General features: G+C 38.4%; 1 protein-coding gene across 1 annotated transcript; it reads left to right on the top strand.

Moving 5' to 3' along the window:
- Window positions 1-146: 146 nt before the first annotated feature.
- Window positions 147-10,742, top strand: LOC106946000 (complement C3-like). The gene is made up of 25 exons (XM_015030040.1): window positions 147-300; window positions 385-473; window positions 606-745; window positions 1,843-2,055; window positions 2,235-2,298; window positions 2,625-2,714; window positions 2,808-3,011; window positions 3,505-3,580; window positions 4,069-4,228; window positions 4,330-4,425; window positions 4,526-4,676; window positions 4,891-4,976; window positions 5,064-5,141; window positions 6,531-6,686; window positions 6,791-6,853; window positions 6,995-7,076; window positions 7,196-7,244; window positions 7,533-7,623; window positions 7,732-7,821; window positions 7,907-8,018; window positions 8,099-8,188; window positions 9,023-9,115; window positions 9,191-9,274; window positions 10,222-10,366; window positions 10,452-10,742. Exons 1-25 carry the CDS (start codon window positions 203-205, stop codon window positions 10,591-10,593), a joined length of 2,742 nt encoding a protein of 913 aa, XP_014885526.1. The 5' UTR covers window positions 147-202; the 3' UTR covers window positions 10,594-10,742.
- The last annotated feature ends 47 nt before the right edge of the window (window positions 10,743-10,789 follow it).

The raw sequence follows: 10,789 nt of genomic DNA, 5'->3' as shown, positions 1-10,789 counted from the left end.
TGCTGGTAAAGCATTACAACCTCCTAACATCAAAAGAATAAATGTATCTCTGCAATAACCAACTTTCAAACCATCACATAAGCGCCTGGAACAAGACATGAGAGGCGACAGCATCATTATTTTGTCAGTTTTGTTGTTTGAAAGTAATAAAATGTGATTATTTTTTTATCAAACTCGAGGTGAGAGCGACGACAGCAGCTACATGGACACCAATGATATTGTCTCTCGCACCAAATTCCCTGAAAGCTGGCTGTGGTCCGATGTCAAATTGCCAGCATGTCCTCCAGACAAGCCTAACTGGTGGGTTCACTGAAACATTTACAAATAAACACAAAGAATCACGTTATCAGTTTAGCTTCAGTCTTAAATGTGTCTTTGTTTCAGCGAAACAATCTCCTTTGTAAAGAAAATGGCTCTGCAGGATACGATCACAACATGGCGGTTCACAGGGATTGGTCTGTCCAAAACTGCTGGTGAGAATTCATTAAACATCAGGCTTCAGTGTTTAGTTGTGTTTCAAAATTTAACATCAACTGATCTATAGGTTTTAGTCCCTCATTGTTTCACTGTTCCTTTATTTTCTGTGTCATTTGTGCTGTGTGAAGGCCTCTGTGTGGCCGACCCTTTGGACATTGTTGTCCGAAAGGACATCTTCATTGATCTCAAACTGCCCTACTCAAGTGTTCGAGGAGAGCAGATAGAAATTAAAGCCGTTCTGCACAACCATAATCCTGAGCCTGCCACTGTAAGTAATGCAACATGGATTACAGACACAGATAATTGTTTTTTAATTGCTCCTAATGTACTTAAATAAGGATTGAACAGTGTGTGTCGATAAGATTGGGTTGTACTGAAATAAATTAAATTGATTTGAAGCTTTAGATCAAATTTAATTTATATAACGTGAACCAGGCCTGTTTGTGAAGTGACGAGGTGTATCAGTTTTAAAGTTGTTTCGCTAAACTAAACTCAGTCTTGGCTCCTGCAAAGCCAACAATCCAGCCTGCATGTAAGCAATAAAAACTATGTTTAGGGGGAATTTGGCAGATAAGTTACATATTTCTTTTTTACTTTTTATTTATCTTCCGATAACTGCTTATACAGACATAGATGTATGCAGTTCTTTGTTTTAAATAACTGAACTACAACAAGTATGCATGTTGTTTAATTCAGACTTTGGCACAAGTCATTTGGTAATTACAGATAAACAGAAACACATTTCCCTCAGATAAACATTAACTTCGTAAAAAAAAAAAGCTAATATTCGGTAACAATGCCAATAAACATGTAAATCTGCAAGGGGATCACATGTTGACATGGGGAAAATTTTAAAAAATTAAGTAATAATAGTACATATTAGTAGTAATAATAATAATAGTGCAAAATAAACTTTAAAAATATACACGCAAGTAAACAGTCAAGATCCATTATGACTGTAATCTTTGGTTTCCACTTAGGTTCAAACGTCTCCATCTTAAGTTATAGTTTTGATGTTGTTTTTTCCATAATGTACATTTTTTAAGTCGACCTCTCCATTGCATAATACTGGGAGGTTGTCATTTTAACCAAGCAGATGTAACACATTTCTTCTCAATCAGAAGCAAGACTCTTAAGTATTTATTGTCTTTGTCCGTCATATCCCTGGAAACTATTCCCAAAATGCATACAGGTGGGTCCAAATCTAAATAAATGCCTGAAATACGTTTCATCTTGTGTTTGTTTGACCATCTTTCTAATGCTGCCCTGGGCATCTGCCTATGTTGACCAAATCAAAACCATCTGAACATCTGAATCGAACTGAGTAACCACGATGCACCTTTTCACCCGTTTGTTGTTTTTAAGGTGCGCGTCTTTCTACTTGAGACAGAACATGTGTGCAGCGCAGCTTCTAAGCGTGGGAAATATCAACAGGAGGTCAAAGTTGGGGCCTCGAGTACACGATCAGTTCCCTTTGTTATTATTCCAATGAGAGAAGGAGATTTCAATATCGAGGTCAAAGTGGCTGTGAAGGACTCTGAGCAGGGTGACGGATTTAGAAAAACGCTGCACGTTGTGGTAAGAGAAACGATCAATCAGTCAATTCAAGTACGTAAAATCCAACCATTCTGTGTTTTGGTTGTCTTCCACTGCCATTGGATATTGAGTTCATTTTAACATGATTGAATTAACAAAACCTGATGTGATATAAAGAAAAAGCTCAATTTCAGATGTTTCCTCATTGCTGCTTCTTCTAGCCTGAAGGTATTCTGATAAAATCTCCCCTAACTATAACATTGGACCCTAAAAACGAAGGAAAAGGTAAGACTCTGGTCAACATTTTTATTTACTCATCTTTAAGCACACGGATTAGTCTCCGTAAGTTGTGTGGTTGAAAAACGTACTTATTTCCATCATTTAATTTAAAGTGCCTTAACGGGCCTGACTTTTAAGAATAAACTATTGCTAAATCAAGAGATGTGTCTCAAGAGGAAAGAAACGCTTGAAATGAAAACAGGAAAAGCCAGAGCGGGATGACGATGAAGTTATGATGAGTGGATGAAGCAGACAAAGAGCACTGAGTTTAGAGCAAAGCTATAGTCACTTCTAAATTGGTGATAATTAGTAAATATTTTTTTTAAATCCAGATGGTAAACAAGTGCAGCTCCTCCGCAGTAACATTCCTCTGATTGACATCATACCGAACTCAACTACCAGCACACAAATAGCAATTACAGGTGATACGCAAAAAAAACGGATGTAAGACTGCAAGATGCAAGTAAGCCTGCATGACGTTAGCGTCTCTTTGCTGCTCGTGGGAATGTTGCCAGGAAAAAAGCCTAAAGAAGAGCTGAAGAACGCCGTCACTGGAGAGTCGATGAGCAGCCTGCTCTACCAACCTTCTGGTTGTGGAGAGGAAAACATGATCCACTTGACAATGCCCGTCATTGCAACCACGTATTTGGACATGACCTACCAGTGGGAAGCCGTGGGGGTCGAGAGACGGGATGAAGCCCTGCAACACGTCATAACCGGTGGGGCAAATAAATATATATTTCTCTGATGATTTATATCCCAGGTCAGGGATCTTCAACTCCAGTCCTCGAGGGGTGGCAACCTGAAACTTAATCAAATTACCTCCTCAGTTTGCAGTCAAGTTCTCCAGAGTCCTGCTAATCATCTGATTGTGTTCTCATTTGTGTTGAAGCATGTAAAAGTTTCGGGACAACGCCGCTTGAGGACTAGAGTTGACAAAAACCCTTTCCTAGGTTTATGTTGATCTCCAGGAAGTGCTTACAGGTACAATCATGTCACAGATTGTCTATGACAGATTGAAGATGATTCTATTTAATTCTTATGTGTATTAAAGTGAATAAAAACTGTTATTCAATTTCAATTTGAACTTTATAAAGAAATGTAATTTTAACCTTGTGCACAATCCCAATGAAAGATGTGCAGCATCAGAGCACATGGTTTCACAAAACATAAACTTCAATCAGTGAATCGTGTTTGTTTTGTTGGGCTTAGGTTACCGTAATCAGCTAAGCTACCGTAAAAGAGACGGATCCTTTGCTGCATACCCTGATCATGACAGCAGCACATGGTGAGCCCTGAAAACCTTCAGGCATAATTATCTAGCTACAGTAATTTGCACAAGTTTTAAAACACTCCTACTGATTGATCAATAAATGGTTCTTTTTCAGTCGTCCTATTAGCTTTCTTTAGTTTTCACATTCACTGTTTATTTGCATTTGAAGCCTAGGGGAAAGAGACGATCCATCAGAACTTCAACCTGGGGTACTAAAGATAAATATCAGATTATTTTTCAGCTGTTACACTCTCAAAAAGAATTAAAATATTTTCAAAGTCAGAAGAAGCTAGTAATATTTGCAGCTCTTTTGTGACTAAGGCCTGGGAAAGTACTGCTCAATGCCACTTTAAAAGATTACAAGTACGACTCCTAAAACAAGCAAAATGGTTGATTGGAGGCTTTACGTGCCTCTACGTAGACGAACTTACAATCTGACTTTTGTTCGGTTTGATGTTTCAGAAGTGACCAACCTTTCTTCATCCTCCGTTTCCCCCCTAAAGGCTGACGGCGTATGTTGTCAAGGTTTTCTCCCTGGCCCACAGACTGGTGGCCGTTCAAAGCAAAGTCATCTGTGACGCCGTCAGCTTTTTGATTCACAACGCACAGCAGCCTGACGGGATGTTCAGAGAAGTTGGAAGAATGTCCCACGTAGAGATGACAGTGAGCACCGTGAAATCATCCAGACCTATTATTCTTCGTTTTAAAAAGCGTAGTATTTGTAAATCAGTATCAGTGTAAGAACAGGTGGTGTGTGTCCACAGGGTGACGTCGGCGGCGTAGATTCGGACGTCTCCCTGACAGCCTTTTGCCTCATTGCCATGCATGAGTCAAGCGGGTTATGTAGTGCCAGTGTTAATGTGAGGATCTTTGTTTTCTCTCACAACACAGTATACTGTAATGCTTCCAATATTCTAGAATTGCTCACCTATTTTAAAATGTTTCCTCTGTTTTATCCAGAGTTTACAAGACAGCATAAACAAAGCAGTGAGCTACCTGCAAAAACGCCTGCTGACCTTAATCAATCCCTATGCCGTTGCCATGGCGTCGTATGCCCTGGCCAATGAAAACAAGCTGAACCGGGAGATCCTGCACAGTTTCTCCTCTCCAGGTGCAATCACACAGTAACACAGACACTATGGAGCAGTTCTAATGAAACAGAACTGTTTCATTAGAACAGTTCTGTTTCTAATGAACAGAAACAGTGCTGTAGTTGAGAGTTAACCTCTCAACTACAGCACTAAGAGAAGACGAGAGAGTTGTCTTGGTCTTTACCACAGACCAAGACAAGGCTTCTTGAGATTGAGTCTTGTTGTCGTCCTCAGATCAGTCCCACTGGCCGGTACCAGTGGGTCGTGTTTACACACTGGAAGCCACAGCATACGCTCTCCTGGCTCTGGTCAGAGTCAAGGTCAGGATGTCTTATTTACTGCTATGACTTCAATATAGACAATCATTCTGGTCAACAGCTTTAACGTGGTCTGTTTTTATCGTGAAGGCCTTTAACGAAGCCTGGCCGATTGCAAGGTGGTTCAACAAGCAGCAAAGAGAAAACGGAGGCTTTGGATCAATTCAGGTAACGTAAAACTTTTTCTTTTCCCAGTCTCTGGATGCCCACATATCTAAGTACCATGATGCTGACAGACAGTTTTAAACCGTTGCACAATCACTCTTGGACTTTGTCAGATTGTCGTGTTGAGAAGATGAAGTTCTTGTCCAGAGGAACTGCAGGACTGTACCTCCTCTGCTGAACTAGTTTTTATTGTAATTGGAAAAGAAAAATGCAGACAGACATTTTTGTTAGCATCCATACATCAATATGTAAACAAATGTTTTCTCATCTCATTGGTTTCTTTTTTTAGCTTTAACCTGAAACACAGTTATGTTTGGTGTGAAAGGAGGCCAAAACATGCTACGTATGAAATACTTAAGAGGTAGTGCATAGGCAGCCATCACTGTCAATGTTTGCCCATCTTATATTTAGTAAATTCCCAAAAATTTCTCCACTGCAGATTTCTTTTTTCAAAGAAAGTTTGCTTGAAACAAAGACAGCCGTGCTTAAACAACTTTTTGGCTGCCGGTGCTTATTAGCTTGGTAGTGACCACAGAAACATCATGGATCTCATTTCTAAAACTTTGCCCAGGAGCTATACTAAAACTATGCATTTGCCCAAAAGAAAACAAAATGGCAAACCTCCGGAATAATCCAGATTAATAAAACTGGAACCATAAATTAAAGCTTCACCTCAGCATTTCCCTACATTGCTCATTTATTCATGTCCTCTACATTCAGCCATAAATGGTCGATGCAAAGTGCCTCATGAACATCAGCTGATCAACGTCATTCATGGCCAACAATGGCAATCACAGAGAAAAGAGTAAAGAAACACAATTCAGTGAGATGAGGGAACAAAATCTTATTTTTTTAGCCACAGTAGTGGCGTGACAAATAAAAGTTACACACCAACATTGGCATTTTTAGTAGAAGGCCGATACACGCTCCATGTGAGTGATATTAAAGCGCACCTCCTCTGCACTCTGTGGGTTTGGAGAGGAAGTGAGTAGCCACTGCCCCCTGCTGGTTATAGTGGAGGAGTGCATCAGGACGCATGACCCGAGAAGTTAGAACTTACTTCCAGATTCTCTGATTTGCAGCAGTGGCAATGCCTCTTCTGTCAAGCTTGTTTTTTGTAGGTCACAATTTTAGCGCCACGTTTATAATTGAGACCCCAGGCCTCCTCTGACTGATGTCATTCGCCCTCACACAGACTTTTTGAATGAGAATTATTATTTATGTATGTCAAAACTGTTCAATAACACATTAGTACTGAGAGTTAATTAATCCAGATACCACCTGTTGTACCTTTGTCACACTTTAAAACCACAGCTTTGTGAAATAGCGTCGATTGGTCTGTTTCTTTGACGTCAGAACTCATTTTTTTTCATGTCCGTCTTGTCTCTGCAGGCCACTGTGACAGTGTACCAGGCTGTGGCAGAGTTCTGGACCAGTGAACAGAACCCAGGCTATGATCTAAATGTGGACATCTTGTTGCCGGGCAGATCAAAGCCTGTAAAATACAACTTCAACCAGAGGAACCACTTTGCCACAAGAACATCTAAAGTTCGAACAAGCATTTTATAACAATAAGTAGCTCAAACTATTATGAAATAAATCTATTTTATGTGTTTTTGCTGATTTGTTTATTTGATTTTAAATCATTATAGATCAATAATATAAACCAAGACGTGACTGTCGTTGCTACAGGCCTAGGAGAAGCCACAGTGACGGTAAGTCAAATGTTTGACTGTTGTTTTGGGTTCAGTTGTAGTCATGGAAAGTCAAACACATTTTTAATTTTAAATACTTAAGAGTGACTTCCTATTAATTTATCATATGGTAACTTAAAACCTAATTTTTTTATGTGACAGATGGTGTCATTGTTTTATGCTTTACCTAAAGAAAAGCATAGTGATTGTCAGAAGTTCAACATGACAGTAGAACTCCTCCCAGGTTCGTCTACTTGTGTTTTGTGTCTCTTTGTTTGCATGAGCATGTTTTATACCAAACTGCTGTGACTTTCCACCAAACAAACAGAGGACTACAAACTACTTTGTCTGTCATGTTTCCAGAAAAAACAAGTGAAGTTGAGAAGATATACAACATGAGAATACTGCTTTTGTAAGATCTATGAGGCCATTTCATGAAAATTGTCCATTTAACCCTCAAATGTAATCTTAATCAGGAAAAAGTTAATCCTGGTGGTGATTGTCTCAGTAATTGAGACAATCACCTGGTAACAAATCTGTGAGTTCCTCCTTTTTACAGCAAGCTTTACAGAGATCTAATAAAATGAAAAGAAAAAAAAATCAAACAAAAGTGTGTTCATTTTGCACCAAATTACATTTAATTATCTTAACTTTGTATTTCTATCAACTCTTTTCCTCTTTTAATTTTTATTCTGCACAGATATAAGAACCAACATCGAGATGCCGCCATGACAGTTTTGGATATCGGTTTGCTAACCGGCTTCACTGTTAACACCAAAGACCTAAACCTTGTAAGACACACACAGACCTTCAAGCTTAGACTGATCAATGTAAATCTTTAAATAAAGATATGTTTCTGTTCTCACGGATGAGAATCACAGTTGTTTTCTTGCATTTAGTTATCTAAAGGTCGAGCCCGCACTATCTCAAAGTACAAGGAGATTATCAGTGACTCAGAAAGAAGCTCAATCACCATCTACATGGACAAAGTAAGTCTTTAGTATTACATCCATCCAACATTTTTTTCCATCTATATTCTACTCTTTCATTTGTCTTACTAATATTTCTCCAAAGGTTTCACACACAAAACCAGAGGAGATCATTTTTAGGATTCACCAGAAGCAGGCAGTGGGAGTACTACAGCCAGCAGCTGTGTCTGTTTATGAGCACGACAGCCCTCAGTATGGTAATTACAACATGTCGAAAATATTTTTAACATATATAAATATACATTTAAAATCTGCTTGTGCTTAATACACCATGCAGAGACGCGCTGTGTGAGGTTCTACCATCCAGAGAGGGACGCTGGGAAGCTGCTGCGGCTCTGCAAAAACGACGAATGCATTTGTGCTGAAGGTGAATAAAACTTGTCTTAATAGTCGGTGAAAATTAGCTTTAAAAAGAAATATTACTTCTTTGGAAGAGACCAAATCACGATACATGCAGCTAAATTTACGACCTCATACTTGTTTGTAAATAAATAAAACAATACATGTTCAAAAGTTGCAAGACACACTAATAACTATTGTCATTTGAAGTGTGAAACTCTGATATTCAGTCTTTGTCTCTAGCAGGTTTATGCTGCATGAAGAAATTCTGAATTATTTGGAAAAAATTATCCAACGTTCTTTTAGCAGAGTCTGACTTCTTACTGACCCCTGCTGGTCGTTTTAAGTAGTGGCATGAGACTGACACCCACCATGACTTTTGAGTTGATCTAGTACAAACATTTAACAAGGTAATCTTCATCTGAAATCACCATGAAGCATAAACTAAATTCTACATCACAATCATAAAATTATTCGGTTTCTAGAATAGTGTAAAATTTTCTTAGCTACAACATTTATATACAACTTAAACAACATGGTAAAACCTTTTTATGAGGACAATATTCCCTTTCTGTCAGAAGAGGGATTTATACTTTTAAAATACAGATCTATGGTGTCAGGGTGTGTGGTAGTGAAAATAGGACCCTGATCCTAAGGTAGTCATATTAATGTACCTTTAGGTTCATAAATTAAACCTATTATTTCTCTGAGTGTAGTGGCTAAGAAATTAGAGAAGTTTTACTGATAATTTTTGCTTTTGGTGATGAGGGAGGATATATTCATTCACTCTCTGAGTTCCTGACTGTTTTATGAATGAAGCTCTTGGGTCATACGTCTCATTGCAACTGCTGTGTGATTGCAGAGAACTGCAGCATGCAGAAGAAGGGCAAAATCAACGACGACGACCGGACAGATAAGATTTGTGAGACTGAACGGAACAGCAAAATAGACTTTGGTAAGTGTGTATTTGTACGAATTTCCCAATGAGTTGTGTAAATGTGCTGATGATGTACAACTTGCATATTCTCAGCTTACAAAGTGAGAGTGGAAGAGTTTGCAGACGGCGTGTCCACTGATATTTACACAGTGCTTGTGCTTGATGTCATCAAAGAAGGTGGGGTTTGTGTCCATCACACTTACAGCTTTTGAAAGTTATAAAAATTTACAGTTGAATCTTCATTTCTGTTTATTAGTAGAGTAATGTATTAACAGATGGAGCATCAGCAAGAATTTAATATTAATATGACACTTTGTCATGTTTCTAAATTTCTTTTCGAGTGTATTCAAACTCCTTGAACGTTTTCACATTTTGTCAATTACAAACCACAAGCTTCACTTTATTTTATTGATATTTTATGTAACAGACCAGCACAAATTAACCCTAATATGAGGCCTTTTAGTAAAATAAAATGCAAGTATCCACTACTTGTTGGTTTTGCCCTGATAAGAAAGTTAAAATATCTATATGCAATCGAGCAAAGCTTTTTTTTTTCCCTTGAGAAAAAACCCTGTGTTTTGAAAAGATGTTGCTTCGGTATCAGATTTCGAATGGCCCAGTCAAAGTCCAGTTCTTACCTTAAGTAAGACATGTGAATTGTTGCTGATGCTCTCCATAGAAACTGACTGAAGCTGAGCATTTTTGCTAAGGAGATTAAGGGAAGAAAAACATCCAAAGTTATCATCTTGAGGGCCCATATATGAAGGCACAGCACAGTTTTAAACTCTAAGGTTTTCTCCCTCTTCACTATTATGGGTTGCCATGGGGCTTATCAAAATCAAATTGCCAAAAAATACTTTCCAGTTTGTTGCTGTATTTGTGTTTTTACACTGTAATATTTGCTTCCCAAACAAAATCAAACATTTATTCATCAAAGTCCCATTGAATGTATTAGTAACAATGATGGTTAAGTTATTATAATCTAAATGTATTGCTGAAAATATGTGTAGTAATTTTAGAAAGACGTGCGGATGATGAAGATGATGATGGCCCAGTTTCTCTCTCTGCTGAGTCACTATGTCCAATTAAATTGCAACATATAAAAACCGTGTTTTTAATCATAGGAAGTTCAGATGTGGGTCCTCAGAATAAAAGGCGCACATTCCTCGGTTTCCGGCACTGCAGAGAAGCTCTAGACATAAAAATAGGACAAAATTACCTCATCATGGGCACCTCCAAAGATATTCACGCTGATGAACCCAATCATTCGTAAGTTTACTCTGGTTGATCATCAGTTTGTTAGTTGTGTACTTTTGTCAGGATTTTGAACGTGATCTTTCCATTTTTCTATCAGGTACCAATATGTACTCGGTGAGCGGACCTGGATTGAGTACTGGCCCACCGAAGCAGAATGTGGAAATAAGAAGTACAACACCACCTGTGCTGGCATGGAGGCAATGGTCCAGCAGTACACGCTCTTTGGGTGTCGACAGTAGTAACACAAGTGAAGGCTTAAATAAGATTTCTGCTTTTCAAAGTTCTCTGACACATAAGAGTCTATGTTGGGCCATTTCAGAGAAATATGACAGCTTCAGTGGAAAAAGAGACAGTTATGTTAAATCAAATAAACATCTTTCAAGTAGGACCTGAAATGCTTTTATTTTGATCAACATAAGTGTCTGTATGTCTTGG

Source organism: Poecilia latipinna, unplaced genomic scaffold, assembly GCF_001443285.1.
Source record: "Poecilia latipinna isolate Pla-1442-1.1 unplaced genomic scaffold, P_latipinna-1.0 Scaffold169, whole genome shotgun sequence".
NCBI lineage: Eukaryota > Metazoa > Chordata > Actinopteri > Cyprinodontiformes > Poeciliidae > Poecilia > Poecilia latipinna.
Note: the sequence above shows the minus strand (reverse complement) of the source record. Positions and strands in the feature narration are given on the sequence as shown.

Coding starts and splice junctions, on each gene's coding strand:
- LOC106946000 (XM_015030040.1), top strand. CDS start 203: ATGGACACCAATGATATTGTCTCTCGCACCAAATTCCCTGAAAGCTGG. Junction 746..1,842: donor ATAATCCTGAGCCTGCCACT/GTAAGTAATGCA, acceptor GTTGTTTTTAAG/GTGCGCGTCTTTCTACTTGA. Junction 4,229..4,329: donor TGTCCCACGTAGAGATGACA/GTGAGCACCGTG, acceptor GTGTGTCCACAG/GGTGACGTCGGCGGCGTAGA.